The sequence below is a fragment of the Oncorhynchus clarkii genome, chromosome 23 (assembly GCF_045791955.1).
Source record: "Oncorhynchus clarkii lewisi isolate Uvic-CL-2024 chromosome 23, UVic_Ocla_1.0, whole genome shotgun sequence".
Taxonomy (NCBI): Eukaryota; Metazoa; Chordata; class Actinopteri; order Salmoniformes; family Salmonidae; genus Oncorhynchus; species Oncorhynchus clarkii.
In genome coordinates, this window is record NC_092169.1 from 22,456,834 (window position 1) to 22,473,796 (window position 16,963).

The 16,963-nt window shown below is 41.3% G+C and overlaps 1 protein-coding gene across 2 annotated transcripts in view; it reads left to right on the plus strand.

Moving 5' to 3' along the window:
• Positions 1 to 8,539: 8,539 nt before the first annotated feature.
• Positions 8,540 to 16,963, plus strand: part of LOC139381446 (hypoxia-inducible factor 1-alpha inhibitor-like) — a 30,703-nt gene continuing 22,279 nt past the window's right edge. For both annotated transcript variants that reach the window (XM_071124987.1, XM_071124986.1), the window contains exon 1: positions 8,540 to 8,850. In XM_071124987.1, the coding sequence (XP_070981088.1) occupies positions 8,677 to 8,850 (174 nt within the window). In that variant the 5' untranslated portion in view covers positions 8,540 to 8,676. The remainder of the gene's footprint in view (positions 8,851 to 16,963) is intronic.

Genomic DNA, 16,963 nt, shown 5'->3' on the forward strand with positions numbered 1-16,963 from the left:
CACTCAAGTGATGATACAAGCATGGAAAATAGGAACATTACATTTAATGCCTCCTGGAATCCCTAACTAATAGGATTGTAGGCTTAGTGGATCTGGACACACAACACCTAGAGGGGCCAGGGTCACTATGGATGTGTGTGAGAGAGAGAGAGCAAAGACAAACAGAGGAGAAGAGAGGCCAGGAGACAAGAGAGAGACCATCGAGGGATCCCATGAGAAGAATGGTTTAATAACTATTATTGCTACTACATTTTTCAGTTTCTGTTCTACTGTTGTTGAGTTGAATATACAGTAAATTAGCCTTATAATAAAAAGTATTGTAATAAAAGTGATCTCATAATATATATAGTGCTTACCCCCCCATACCCCACACACACAGTAATGTTGCTGCTACAAAGTGCATATCTATTCTAAATCAACTGATTTCCCCATCAGTTATCTACTGTCTGTCCGGCCGGGGAAAAGAGCGGAGTAGAATACTGTGGGGTATCAGCAGGATAGAGATGTGAGCCCCTGTCTCAACACAGCAGGGATGCCAGTCAATCCATTTACTGTGGAGATCTGTGGGGAGAATAGGAAGAGAATATGCATCAGAGGGATCAGCTCAGCTCCCTGCTCGGAGCAGGAAACACTGAGCATGGGAACACACCAGGAGGCCGTCATCAGTCCCGGGGCTTGAATGATGCTGATAGACGGACAATGAAGGAGAAGGAAAAGGAGAGGAGAGGGGAGGAGAGGAGAGGAGAGAAAATGAGAGGAGAGGAGAAGAGAGTAGAGGGGAGGAGATCATATAACCGCAATATTTACAGTATAAAATATAAAGTGTTATTTATGGCAAAATAATTATTCAACTCCCCAATCCCTAACTATAACAGAGTTGGCCTTTAAAGTGGTTGGTACAAATGGTACAGAAACTGGCCGACACACACACATACATGCACAGACAACACACAGACACAGTTTTGGGTACTAACATATTACATGTAACAATGATTATGTAATAAAATTACAAAAATGAAGTAGGCCTAACTGTAATCAAACAAGATTACTATTGAAAAATGTCTAATCAGATTAAAATTACATTCAACATCTGATTACATATTGGATTACTCTTATATCAAGATGTGTGCTACAAGTGTTTGCCTTCAACACACAAAAATAGCATTTTTTAAAAACATAGTTGATCTGTCCAACCTTGCACACACATACACAGAGAGATGGGCATGGAAACATAATTGATCTTATTTCTACATCATTTCATGGGTGTCTCTCATTTCAAGATTTCAAGTGAATGTAATTCACATTTTTTTGTACCCACTGTGACTGTCTGTCAGAAACCTGAGCAATATATTTTTTTCTGAGAGCTTTCATTCGAATCAAATAAACTCAGCAAAAACAGAAACGTTCCCTCACTGTCAACTGCATTTATTTTCAGCAAACTTAACACGTGTAAATATTTGTATGAACATAAGATTCAACAAATGAGACATAAACTGAAGAAGTTCCACAGACATGTGACTAACAAAAATTGAATAATGTGTCCCTGAACAAAGGGAGGGTCAAAATCAAAAGTAACAGTTAGTATCTGGTGTGGCCACCAGCTACATTAAGTACTGCAGTGCATCTCCTCCTCATGGACTGCACCAGACTTGCCAGTTCTTGCTGTGAGATGTTACCCCACTCTTCCACCAAGGCACCTGCAAGTTCCCAAACATTTCTGGGGGAAATGGCCCTAGCCCTCACCCTCCGATCCAACAGGTCCCAGACGTGCTCAATGGGATTGACATCCGGGCTCTTCGCTGGCCATGGCAGAACACTGACATTTTTGTATTGCAGGAAATCATGCACAGAACGAGCAGTATGGCTGGTGGCATTGCCATGCTGGAGGGTCATGTCAGGATGAGCCTGCAGGAAGGGTACCACATGAGGGAGGAGGATGTGATTGCCTGCAATCACAACAAGCTCAGTCCGATGATACTGTGACACACCACCCCAGACCATGACGGACTCTTCACCTCCGAATCGATCCCGCTCCAAAGTACAGGCCTCGGTGTAACGCTCATTCCTTTGACGATAAACGCAAATCCGACCATCACCCATGGTGAGACAAAACCCCGACTCGTCAGTGAAGAGCACTTTTTGCCAGTTCTGTCTGGTCCAGCGATGGTGGGTTTTGAGCCCATAGGTGACGTTGTTGCCAGTGATGACTGGTGAGGACCTGCCTTACAACAGGCCTACAAGCCCTCAGTCCGGCCTCTCTCAGCCTATTGCGGACAGTATGAGCACTGATGGAGGGATTACGTTCCTGGTGTAACTCAGGCAGTTGTTGTTGTCATCCTGTACCTGTACCGCAGGTGTGATGTTCGGATGTACCCCTGTGCAGGTGTTGTTACATGTGGTCTGCCACTGTGAGGACGATCAGTTGTCTGTCCTGTCTTCCTGTAGTGCTGTCTTAGGTGTCTCACAGTACGGACATTGCAATTTATTGCTGGACTGCCACGTCTTCAGTCCTCATGCCACCTTGCAGCATGCCTAAGGCACGTTCACGCAGATGAGCAGGGACCCTGGCCATATCTGCAGTCCTCATGCCTCCTTGCAGCATGCCTAAGGCATGTTCACCCAGATGAGCAGGTACCCTGGGCATCTTTCTTTTGGTGTTTTTCAGAGTCAGTAGTCTGTAAGAGCCTACAGTCTCTAAGCTCTTAGTGTCTTAATGACCGTTCCACAGGTGCATGTTCATTAATTGTTTATGGTTCATTATGGTTCATTGAATAAGCATGGGAAACAGTGTTTAAACCCTTTACAATGAAGATCTGTGAAGTTATTTGGATTTTTACGAATTATCTTTGAAAGTCAGGGTCCTGAAAAAGGGACGTTTTTTTTTTGCAGAGTTTAGTACTCTGACGCCATCTGATGGATGTGTACAAAGTTTCTCAATAGGAGTTCATAATTTAGTACACTAGATGTCGCGGTCCTCACATTCCAGGTACTACACTTAGCTTGGTATTTCCCGTTGGGTTTTATGCAGCAACACTAGCTGGATCCTATCGACATTAAGACTTCCGGTTTTGGGATTTTGCCTTCAAAATAAAAGTCCCTGGTAACCACTGCGTTAATACGAAATCCAATCTTATTTTGCACATTTGCATAGTGCATAGTGCATAAAATGATGTAAAGCCAAAAATATGTATAACTACATGGGGAGAAATCTAAACTAAAGAGAATCACTACTTTACAAAAGATACATAACATTATATAAGGTTGAGCACATTGAGAAATGGTTGGAGCTTAAGTAGATAAATGTCAAGATCACAATAATAGCCTACTGGTAAAACATATTCAAATGTTATGTTTAAGTAAAGTCTTACTGTATTTTTGCTTAATTGCAAAGAATTGCACGTTACAGGAAAAACTATTGACTGTGTGTCCATTAAACCAGGATCAGTCTACTCATTAGAGTCCCTAAAATACAAATAAGAGGAGTTTGAAAAAGAAGCTAGGTCATAGGAAGTGTTGCTGGACTTTTACTTTGGTCAACCATGTAGTGCCTGGACACTACATGGTACATAAATAGCACTGTAAAGGAAAAGCGATCAATTGTGTGTCCATAAAGCCAGGGTTCAGTCTGCTCACTTGAGTCCTTAGAATACAAAACCGGTGAGTTTGAACAAAAAGCTAAGTCATAGGAAGCTTTATGCTGACATTTGATGATGAGACGCATATCAGCACTGTGGACAGCTACACTTTTAGAACCTTATGTTGTCACTGTCAGCCTAACTCCAAATATGTGGCAAATATGTGGCCCAAAAGCATATTCGAATAGTCGAATAGTCCCCACGATATGCAACTGTTCAGGGAAGTCAGTCTCAAAGCAAAGGCCAGCTTCTTCAAGCAGAAATTTGCATCCTGTAGCTCTAACTCCAAAAAAGTTCTGGGACACTGTAAAGTCCATGGAGAACAAGAGCACCTCCTCCCAGCCCACTGAGGCTAGGTAACACCGTCACCACCGATAAATCCATGATAATCGAAAACTTCAACAAGCATTTCTCAACGGCTGGCCATGCCTTCCTCCTGGCTACTCCAACCTCGGTTCCGACCTAGAATATGTGGACAACTATAAATACCTAGATGTCTGGCTAGACTGTAAACTCTCCTTCCAGACTCATATTAAAAATCTCCAATCCAAAATCAAATCTAGAATCGTCTTTCTATTTCGCAACAAAGCCTCCTTCACTCACGCCACCAAACTTACTCTAGTAAAACTGACTATCCTACCGATCTTCGACTTTGGCGATGTCATCAGCAAACTGGATGCAGTTTATCACAGTGCCATCCGTTTTGTTACTAAAGCACCTTATACCACCCACCACTGCGACCTGTATGCTCTAGTCAGCTGGCCCTCGCTACATTTCGTCGCCAGACCCACTGGCTCCAGGTCATCTACAAGTCCATGCTAGGTAAAGCTCTGCCTTATCTTAGTTCACTGGTCACGATGGCAACACCCACCCGTAGCACGCGCTCCAGCAGGTGTATCTAACTGATCATCCCTAAAGCCAACACCTCATTTGGCCGCCTTTCGTTCCAGTTCTCTGCTGCCTGTGACTGGAACGAATTGCACATATCGCTGAAGTTGGAGACTTTTATCTCCCTCACCAACTTCAAACATCTGCTATCTGAGCAGCTAACCGATCGCTGCAGCTGTACATAGTCCATCGGTAAATAGCCCACCCAATTTACCTAACTCATCCCCATACTGTTTTTATTTATTTACTTTTCTGCTCTTTTGCACACCAGTATCTCTACCTGCACATGACCATCTGATCATTTATCACTCCAGTGTTAATCTGCTCAATTGTAATTATTCGCCTACCTCCTCATGCCTTTTGTACACAATGTATATAGACTCTTTTTTTTCTTCTTTTTTTTCTACTGTGTTATTGACTTGTTTATTGTTTACTCCATGTGTAACACTGTGTTGTTGTCTGTTCACACTGCTATGCTTTATCTTGTCCAGGTCGCAGTTGTAAATGAGAACTTGTTCTCAACTAGCCTACCTGGTTAAATAAAGTTGAAATAAAATAAAAAATAAATATTAATGTGATTTTATAGTTTTGCCATTTTAAGACCACAAACTGGTAAAGAGAAAACCTTACTACCTGTCTCAAATAAACTGGGGTGGAAAATACTCAGCTGGGGTTCTACTAACCCCAATATGTTCTGTTTTTTTCAGGGTTCTACTAGCCCCAATATGTTTTGTTTTTCAGGGTTCTTCTAACCCCAATATGTTATGTTTTTCAGGGTTCTTCTAACCCCAATATGTTATGTTTTTTAGGGTTCTACTAACCCCAATATGTTCTGTTTTTTTCAGGGTTCTACTAACCCCAATATGTTATGTTTTTCAGGGTTCTTCTAACCCCAATATGTTTTGTTTTTCAGGGTTCTTCTAACCCCAATATGTTATGTTTTTCAGGGTTCTACTAACCCCAATATGTTATGTTTTTCAGGGTTCCACTAACCCCAATATGTTATGTTTTTCATGGTTCTACTAACCCCAATATGTTATGTTTTTCAGGGTTCTACTAACCCCAATATGTTATGTTTTTCAGGGTTCTACTAACCCCAATATGTTACGTTTTTCAGGGGGGCTGTGTCAAACAGCCTCCTGGTTATTACTCTGTCTTTCTTGTAATGCCCACATTTAATTCTGCATGTTATATTAATTCCAATAAATGAATTCGCTGTTTTTGTGAGGAATATCAGTTGAAGAAACAAATCAAGTTAATACTTGTTTTGTTGTTGCTTACCGTAGTGTGGAATAAAACTCAATTCCATGCACAACTTTCATGCAATCTTGTTAATGGAGGTGCCAAATACCAATAAGGAAAGGGAGATACCTAGGCAGTTGTACAACTGAATGCATCTTCCACATTTAACCCAACCCCTCTAAATCAGAGAGGTGCAGGGGGCTGCCTGAAATGACATCAGCACCTTGGGAACAGTGGGTTAACTGCCTTACCCAGGGGTAGAACAACAGATTCAGTTGAGCACATGTAACTGGAGAGGTTGATGTCAAAATAAGAAAGGAAATGGGTTTTGTCAGATGAGGCATATTTTGGAGGGTTCAGTTATACCACTCCAAATAATAGTGTGTTTACATTGGCTCATGATTAATGGGAATGGGTCCATTCTGAGAGAAGTGGTAGGCATTTCAATAAGTTCTCATGGGTAGGCCTATTTGCAGGAAAGATGAACGAGTCCAATCCTTACTGTGTAGTACATTTTCGAAATCATACATTTTCAGCTGCTCAGAAAAGGATACAAAAATAACATACATTAAAATAAGTGGATACTTGGCCATTGTTCATGTGAGATCAAATTAGTTATTGTTCTGGACACTGCGAATGCACTAGATTTCCAGGTCTCATATATCATGCATTCAGATAAAGATGGTATAAAGACCATTTTGAGCTCCAGAGAGGAAGCAACTTGCATTGTCATAACATAATACTAGTGTGTGTGTGGTTCAAGTCCAATGTAGCTCAGTTGGTAGAGCATGGCTCTTGCAACGCTAGGGTCGTGAGTTTGATTCCCATGGGGGACCAGTATAAATGAAAATATATGCAGTCACTACTGTAAATTGTTCTGGATTTAAATGTAAGTCTGGTTTTAAAGATTTAAAACATCTGTTTGAAAGGGTCTCTTTTCCAAGTTTAAAAGGCTAAACATTCACACGCAACACCATGGCCAGAAAAAGTTGAATACCATGGACATGCTGTCAATCCAGCATGACTTCTGCCATGTTCAAAACAACTGTAAACTCAGAACTGGGAAATATCAGACTTCAGTGAGTTCAAGACTACTGGGAACTCGGAAGAAAACACGCTCCGACTGGGAAAATACGCTTTGAACTGTCATCTAATTCAGAATTCCAAGTCGGGAACTCTGGCCTCTTTCTAGAGCGCAGACCTGAACATCACTGATGTCATGAGTCAACCTTGTTTTTTTCAGAGTTCCCAGTTGTCTTGAAAGCACAATAAATCTAGAGAATGCCAGACTTTGATGACAAAGTTTGATGACAGAATTTGCCAACAAGAAGGACTGCTGAGCCACTTTCCTGTTCAAGTGAGAACAGCACAACAACTGTGAGTCCAAAAATGTATTGTATGCTGCTGCATAAATTATGTAATATGCCAGGGAAATATGTATACTGTAGCTAAGAAAGTAATCCTAAGTATATGTTGTGTCATAAGCTGTTAGTAGCCCATGTGCCTCACCCTAATAATTTGGTCCCTTTCCCCCTCAGAACTTAGCCTACTTTTCTGACTTGGTGGTCCACATGTGGTCTGTAGCCTGTTTAAGAGAAAAGTAATAATTTAATATTGTAAGAGCTTTCTTTGTCTGCTAATATTCCCCCTTCATTTATCCTACGATTCTGACCTGGTATACAGGAAGAATACTTTAAAAATGGCCCATGTTCTGAATTGTATCGCTGTACATTTCAAAAGTGCTGAACAAATAGTTATATTGACTACATTCATCTTAGCTCGTTCAGTAATAGGCCATGTAATTCCAGTTGATATTGTGAGTGTTGTTTTGTTTGCGCAATGCCCTGTGCATCAGTATATTGTATATAAAAGTGGATCCTCATGATTGTATTATCCTTCCTTTTTTGGCCACTTAAGGCTAATAAAATACTTCAAATTGTAGGCTAACCAAGTCTCTCTCTCTCTCTCTCTCTCTCTCTCTCTCTCTCTCTCTCTCTCTCTCTCTCTCTCTCTCTCTCTCTCTCTCTCTCTCTCTCTCTGTGGTGACTTAAAGAAGAGTAAAGTTAAGGTGTCAAAAACCTCTTGCTGAATTTATCTGAACTAACATCTATCTGAATTTCTGTTGAAGTCCATTTTGAAAGTGCTGAACGAATTGTCGCAACACGTTTGCTTGCACTTGCTTATACTTAGAGCTAAGTGTTAATGATATATGAATAAACATTATGAATTTACTGAACATCAATGTAATAATGTTTGTGAATGGTTCAAAACTCAAAACTAATTTTTCAGTTTGTTATTATTGAAGGAGAATGGGGTTCTTATCAACATTTCACAAATCCACAAGGAGTCAGTAGTAGACACATCCGTTTAAGCTAGTCATCAATATCAGCTGTGGTTTTTAAAAAGGCAGTAAATGAGGACTTAATGAACTGTTTTCCGTGCCAGACAAGGCTCTACTGATAGCCAGGTGTAGCGATGGTAAGGATTCACTCCATGGTGTGGAAAGAATAGCTCTGCTGTTGGGACAGCTTTATGTAGGCCCTAATAGTTTGTGGGCACTGTTTGTCACTGTTATAGTGCAATCAATGTATTGTTTAGTGTTGTGTTGTGGGAGGGTTGCCCCACCGTGATTTACATGCTAATATTGCATCTGATTATGAATAAATAGTCTGACACTTTTCTACTATTACGTGGGGGACTTTTATTTTTTTATTTCCGAAATTCTGTGAACCGGAAGTACTTTCTTTAGTGTTGCTGACGATACTTGTAGACTTTCTTCCATCAGAAAGGAAACAGACTATTTCTGCATGGCTATGTTTTGAGCAAACACGTAGTATACGGCATAGTTCTCGTATATCGAGTTAAGGGAACATCTTTTGACAGTGGGCAATCTTGGGTTCGGTACACGGGCATGGCAACAGTCGAGAATGATCCGAAGGCGAGCGAAGGCGGTGCCGCAGCATTCTCGAAGATCCACAGTCCTATCTGGAAAGAATATCAACTTCGAAAGTATCCTTTCCAGACCAGACCGATACCCAGACTCTCTCACACGGATCCTAGAGCGGAGATGCTCATAAACAACGAGGTAAAGTGACAAGTCATGATAATTCATATGCACTGTCAGTTTCCTGTTCGAGTCTGACAGCTAACTCGAACTGGAACCTAAGTTAGTGTTCAGTGAGACAAAACGGTTAGCTAGTCAAAACCTCAAATTTGTATCCTGTATGTTGTGGTAAGGTACCCAAATGTCCTCCCAACTGAATCAGCTGGGCAAGCTAGTCCAACTAACTAACGTTAACTAGCTAAGCATATTTTAGCGATCCTCGCCAAATGAGCCATGTTATACAATCCCTATTATGGGTTAACGCTGGAGACCAGAGTTTGCTTCCCACGCCCTCCGTTATCTACACTGGTGTCCAAAGTGGGATGGTACCGTGAGGTCATTGGAATGCATAGTGGACGTGTGAAGGGGCTTAAAAGAAAGTTTTAGCATGGAAAATGTCCTTCCCGTTTGGAGGGGGCAGTGGAGCCAGCTTCACTATATGAGCCACGTTACAATTAATAGGGTTAATCCTATTGGCGCTACACCTTTCATGCCGGAGACCCGGGTTTGCTTCCTGTTCCCTCCCTTTGCTACAATATGTTGACAGTCACATTGCTTTTCCCCCCTCTATTAACCCAGGTTTGTGCTGCATGGATTAAATATCATGCAAGAGAGACCCCACCTGGTCTGGGTAATAATGTACAAGTCCAGTGTTCTTCAAACTTGGCCCTGGGGTCCTACACAGAATGTGCAGTTCCTGTACTGATTTATTAAGGCAGGGCTTGATGATCAGTTGATTAGGTGAAACGTGGATGGATATGAATCAGGGGTTCCGTTATGAAAATGTGGCACCGGACAACGTGATCGGTAAGATTTTAATTGACCGGCCATTTGAGAAATTTACCGGACGCATATGCATTGGGTGCATAACCCATTAGGGCGTCTACCCATGGTGATCAGAATGACAAATCACATTTAGATTATGGTAATGCATCTTAACAGAACACGCAACTCCTGTAATGAAGCAGCCAATAAAACATTTTCAAACATTTGTCAAAATGCAATTAGTGTGAAAACACCATTCTAAACAGCACACCTGATAGCGGTTCCATATGTGACAGAGATGAAACTTAGAAAGAGGGGGAATCTAAAGATGCAACAACTGGATAGGTTGCTACAGTGGGGCAAAAAAGTCAGCCATCAATTGTGCAAGTTTCCTAGAGAGCATTTGGATGATCCAGAAGAAGATTGGGAGAATGTCATATGGTCAGATGAAACCAAAATATAACTTTTTGGTAAAAACTCAACTCGTTGTGTTTGGAGGACAAAGAATGCTGAGTTGCATCCAAAGAACACCATACCTACTGTGAAGCGTGGGGGTGGAAACATGCTTTGGGGCTGTTTTTCTGCAAAGGGACCAGGACGACTTATCCGTGTAAAGGAAAGCATGAATGGGGCCATGTATCGTGAGATTTTGAGTGAAAACCTTCTTCCATCAGCAAGGGCATTGAAGATGAAACGTGGCTGGGTCTTTCAGCATGACAATGATCCCAAACACACCGCCCGGGCAACGAAGGAGTGGCTTCGTGAGAAGCATTTCAAGGTCCTGGAGTGGCCTAGCCAGTCTCCAGATCTCAACCACATAGAAAATCTTTGGAGGGAGTTGAAAGTCTGTGTTGCCCAGCAACAGCCCCAAAACATCACTGCTCTAGAGGAGATCTGCATGGAGGAATGGGCCAAAATACCAGCAACAGTGTGTGAAAACCTTGTGAAGACTTACAGAAAACGTTTGACCTCTGTCATTACCAACAAAGGGTATATAACAAAGTATTGAGATAAACTTTTGTTATTGACCAAATACTTATTTTCCACCATAATTTGCAATTAAATTCATTAAAAATCCTACAATGTGATATTCTGGATTTTTTTTTCTCATTTTGTCTATCATAGTTGAAGTGTACCTATGATGAAAATTACAGGCCTCTCTCATATTTGTAAGTGGGAGAACTTGCACAATTGGTGGCTGACTAAATACTTTTTTGCCCCGCTGTACAAGCTCTGAAGATAACTGGGGGGCAATGAATTCACATATGGTGTCCAGGGCACAGCTGGGGGCTGAGGGGGGTCTATAACAAGCAGCAACAGTGAGACTTATTTCTGGAAAGGTGGATTTTTAAAAGTAGAAGCTTGAACTGTTTGGGCACAGACCTGGATAGCCTGCAGAGTTCTGTTATGCCATCTCTGCAGTAGATTGCAACTCCACCCCCTTTGGCAGTTCTATCTTGTCGGAAAATGTTGTAGTTGGGGATGGAAATTTCAGAATTTATGTTGGCCTTCCTAAGCCAGGATTCAGACACGGCTAGGACATCATGTGCCATGTAAAAAAAGCTAACGTTTAAGTTCCTTGCTCAGAACATGAGAACATATGAAAAGCTGGTGGTTCCTTTTAACATGAGTCTTCAATATTCCCAGTTAAGAAGTTTTAGGTTGTAGTTATTATAGGAATTTAAAAGACTATTTCTGTCTATACCATTTGGATTTAATATACCTTTGACTTTTGGATGTTCTTATAGGCAATATAGTATTGCCAGCCTAATCTCGGGAGTTGATATACTTGAAGTCATAAACAGCGCTGTGCTTCAAGCATTGCGAAGAGCTGCTGGCAAACACACGAAAGTGCTGTTTGTATGAATCCTTACGAGCCTGCTGCTGCCTACCACCGCTGAGTCAGACTGCTCTATCAAACCATTGACTTAATTATAATATAATAAACACAGAAATACGAGCCTTAGGTCATTATATGGTCAAATCCGGAAACTATCATTTCGAAAACAAAACGTTTATTCTTTCAGTGAAATACGGAACCTTTACGTATTTTATCAAACGGGTGGCAACCCTAAGCCTAAATATTGCTGTTACATTGCACAACCTTCAATGTTATGTCATAATTAAATTCTGGCAAATTAACTACTGTTTTTGTTTGGAAGAAATGGTTCACACAGTTCGCAACGAGCAAGGCGGCCCAAACTGCTGCATATATCCTGACTCTGCTTACACTGAACGCAATTTCCATAGTTAATATTGCCTGCTAACATGGATTTCTTTTAACTAAATATGCAGGTTTAAAAAAATTAACTTGTATTGATTTTAAGAAAAGCATTGATGTTTATGGTTAGGTACATTGGTGCTACGATTGTGCTTTTTCGCGAATGTGCTTTTGTTAAATCATCACCTGTTTGGCGAAGTAGGCTGTGATTCGATGATAAATTAACAGGCACCGCATTGATTATATGCAAGCTTGTTAAACTTGTAATATCAACCATGTGTAGTTAACTAGTGATTATGTTTAGATAAGTTTAATGCTCGCTAGCAACTTACCTTGCTGCACTCGCGTAACAGGTGGTCAGCCTGTCACGCAGTCTCCTCGTGGATTGCAATATAATCGGCGTCCAACAATGCCGATTACCGATTGTTATGAAAACTTGAATTCGGCCCTAATTAATCGGCTGACCTCTAGTGAACATGCATGAAACCAAGGCTTTTACGGTTACAGAAGTCAACAAATGAGAGCGCCTGGGGAATAGGACTGGAACTGGGGGCTACAGGGCCTGGGTTAACCTCCATCACTGTGGAACAGAGGAGGACTAGGATGAGGGTACGGCTAAAGGCTATAAGAACTGGTCGTCGAGTGTGTTGGGGACAGAGAATAAAAGGAGCAGATTTCTGGGCTTGGTAGAATAGATTCAGGGCATAATGTACAGACAATGGTATGGTAGGATGTGAGTACATTGGTGGTAAACCTAAGCGTTGAGTGACGTCTCTAGAGGCACCAGTTACGCAAGGTGAGGTTTCCGCATGTGTGTGGGGTGGGACAAAAGAGCTATCTAAGGCATTTTGAGCGGGACTGAGGGCTCTACAGTGAAATAAAACAATAAGAACTAGCTGAGACAGCAGCTGAGACAGCAGCAGACAAGGCATATTGACATTAGAGAGAGGCATAAAGCAATCACAGGTGTTGATCAGGAGAGCTAAGACAACAACGGGTAAATGGTGATGAATGGGCAGTGTGAGTCAGTTGGGTACATACAGGACCCGAGTTCGAGGCTGGGGCAGTGTCGACAATAAAGGGTCCAGGCCAATTGGCAAAGGAGGTATTGTAGCCCTAGAATTAGCTGGTATATGGGCCTAGCTCGAGGCTAGCTGGTGCTTGCTTCGGGACAGAGGCGTTAGCTAACAGTAGCCACTCGTTTGCAGCTAGCTAGCTGTGATGATCCGGTGTAATGATCCAGAGCGGCAGGAATCCGGTGATGTGGTAGAGAGAAGCAGTCTGATATTGCGCTGTGCAGACTGGCAGGTGTTGTCCGAGCTAAGGCTGGCTGGTGACCCAGAAAAAGGTGTAGCTCCTGATGGAAGTTCCAGTAATATGGAATAAAAATAGCAGATCCGTACCACATTGGGTGAGGAGGGTTGCAGGAAAGTATATTTAGGTAATAGATAGAAAGTGAGATTAAGATATATATACGAAAAGACCGGCTATTTATACGGGATAAGACAAAGACACATGTCCTACTGCTACGCCATCTTGGATCCAACATGAGTGTGGGGCTGTCCCCGGGGGAATCTCGCCCTTTTCTAGCTGTAATGTAGGCACTGGCTATCCCAGTTAGCTAACTAACAACCTCACTAGCAGAAAGTCACTAGCAGTGGTGAAATAAATATAGCCAGCTAGTTTGCATAAGTTAACTAGCTGTTAATTAAATGTTGCATTTAGAATTGTTGTGCAATCAATGGGCTTATAAAAGCACATTTTACTCCAGCTGCAGGAGAAATATGCTCAAAATAGGCTCTGTATGCTGTGCGCATGTGATGGTTGTGTTGGATAAATAAGATGCATGATGACTAACGGAAATACACACAAGACAATTTTATTCTACTAAATTATGCTAATTAACCTATAAACCGATAAGCATGAAGGTCAAATGTATTTATATTGATTGGTATTTTCATCAATGAATAGAAAGTGTTGTTTTGCAATGGGATTTTTTGGGGGCCAAAAGCCATCTAATGGAAAACCTTGATATGAATATCATTCTCTTCATGGTAATGTATCCTAAATAGGTACAAAAATATACAATATCCTCCTTTGCTTATTTGGCTATTGTTCTACACACTGGCTATTATTTTAATGATCTCCGCTGCCAAACAAAATCAAATTTGGTTTGTCTGGACCAAATCTGAACCAATCACAGACCTCTGTTTCACAAGTTTGGACATCAAAGTATAGCACAGTAGAACTCAGTAGAGTGCAGAAAGTACAGTAGAGTACAGAACAATAGCGTAGAATACAGTTCAGTACAGACAAGTAAGGGTTTAGTTCAGTACATTCTAGTGTGGTCTACTGCAGGGCTTGACATTAACTTTTTTAGCTACTTGTCCTTTGGACTAGTAGGACAGATTTTTTTACTTGTCATTTAAAGCTCAAGCCACTTGTCCAAAAATAAAAAATACTCTGCAACACCATAGGCCGAAAAGGTGACTAAAAATGTGCATCCGGAGGACACTGAGGCAATTCTGATCGGAGTAGCCTAATTGTTTGATATTGTGATTTATGTGTTATTATTTTTACTTGTCCGAATGGATAACTTAAATCTATGATCTACTTGTCTGAATTAAAAAATAAATAATAATTATTGCCCCGTGCAGGCGGACAAGAATTTAATGTCGACCCCTGAACTGTGTACTGTACCAGCCCAACCTCACATTCAATTGCAGCCTGACTGTACTGAACTCTACTCCACTCTATTCTACTGTGAAGCACTGCCACAACACATAATATTTTACCACAAGCACTGCAGCAGAAGTGAACTTCTTCCTCTACTTTTTCCTCCATCTGATAAGTTGAGTTTCTACAAGAAGCTGTGAAGCGTTAAGTTATTAAATGTGTATACTGCTTTTCATCAAATCATGTATGGCTACAAATTGTGTGTATATACATTTTTTCATGTGGGCAGAATATATGAATGGCTACACAATTTGTATGTACATTTGTTCATATGATTAGATAAAGGCTGAAGGCTAAAAACAACCAATATCTAGTTTCTACAATGTATTTTCGTTTTAAATAATATATTTTCATTTGATCTAGTTTTTACACTATCCATTAACACCAACCATTTGCTATAAAACCTTTCTTTATCAACAAAAAAGCTTAGCAGAATACAAAAAATGATGGGGCAAAAAACAAGTATGCCTAAAACATTTATTTTCAATTAACCAAAAAATACAACAAATAAGAGTAGGCTACATGACAATGCAGTGCCATGAAAACAAAAAGAAGTTCAGGAACACATTTTCCAAGAATGTGCTTAATGTTCTGGTTTAATAAGGATTTTTGAGTCATTGAAAGGATTGAAGTGTTCAAGTAGGTTAGGTGCTCATTTTTCTCAGATGGATTTTGGATTATTCACAACTGCAACTTGAGATTGTATGCAGGGTCAAAGCCAATTTATGCTTGATCTGAAAATGTGGTCAGAAGCGCTGTATGGATGATTTGATGCATCCGGGGACATGCTGTATGCCCCACAAATCTTGTAACAATGCGGAGGGCTTCATATAGCGCTGCATTGAGATGATTGCTTGACGGTAGGTGAGGCCTGTATAAAACACAAATTCACTTCCTTGACAACTTCCTTCACAACAGCTCTGCGCTGCTCTGATAAGCGCAAGACGTATGAATGCTCTGACTTCTGCAGAGGCTGTATCCCCGTAAATGCTGCACAGCCAATGCAGAAGTCGGATTGACCATGCAGTGCCTTTTAAGACACCAGCCGTTCAGTTGTGGTGTACCCCTGAACCAGTGACTTCAGATCCTTCTGTTGTATGCGGTAGCGGGGTCTTTGCTGTGGTGGAGAAACGCCAGCAAGTTGCTGCTCCATTCTCATTTCACTTATTTGCTGCTGTCATTGCAATGCCTTGATGAACTTCCAAATGGTGGGGGTGGGTAGCACCAAGATTTGCCAAAAATGTTCCATGCCAGTCCTCCACTCCGTTGTTGGTCTTCGCCAAGTCTTGCAGGACAGCATTTTAGCAGTTCCATAATTCTGAAAAAAATTAGATAAAAATAAAGCAGATTATCAACCATGTTATTGGCCTTGGGCATGCTGTCATCAAAAATAAGAATAATAGTAATTTGTGTTAAACAAGATATACGGTACCTATGTGAAACATGGGCTTTCTTCCATTGCGTCCATCCTTCTCCCAACCCATGTTGCCTGAAAGTGCAGTACCAGTCAAACGTTTGGACACACCTACTCATTCTAGAGTTTTTCTTTATTTTGACTATTTTCTGCATTGTAGAATGTGTTATTTCAAAACTATGAAATAATACATGGAATCGTGAGGATAATTTCAGAGTTACCAGCCTCAGAAATTGCAGCCCAAATAAATGCTTCACAGAGTTCAAGTAACAGACACATCTCAACATCAACTGTTCATAGGAAACTGCGTGAAATCAGGCCTTAATGGTCGAATTGCTGCAAAGAACCACTTCTAAAGGACATCAATAATAAGAAGTGACTTGCTTGGGCCAAGAAACACGAGCTGGTCTCATTTGGTCTGATGAGTCCAAATGTTAGATTTTTGGTTCCAACCGCCGTGTCTTTGTGAGACGCAGAGTAGGTGAACGGATGATCTCCACGTGTGGTTCCCACCGTGAAGCATGGAAGAGGGGGTGTGGAGGTGCTTTGCTGCTGACACTGTTGGTGACTTATTTAGATTAAGGCACACTTAACCAGCATGGCTACCACAGTATTCTGCAGCAATACGCCATCCCATCTGGTTTGCGCTTAGTGTGACTATCATTTGTTTTTCAACAGGACAATGACCCAACACACCTCCAGGCTGTGTAAGGGCTATCTGCATCATATGACCTGGCCTCCACAATCACCTGACCTCAACCCAATTGAGATGGTTTGGGATGAGTTAGACTGCAGAGTGAAGGAACAGCAGCCACCTGTCGCATGTGTGTGTGAACTCCTTAAAGAACATTCCAGGTGTAGCTGATTGAGAGGATGCCAAGAGTGTGAAAAGCTGTCATCAAGGCAAAGGGTGGCTGCTTTTGAAGAATATAAAATATATATTGATTTGTTTATCACTT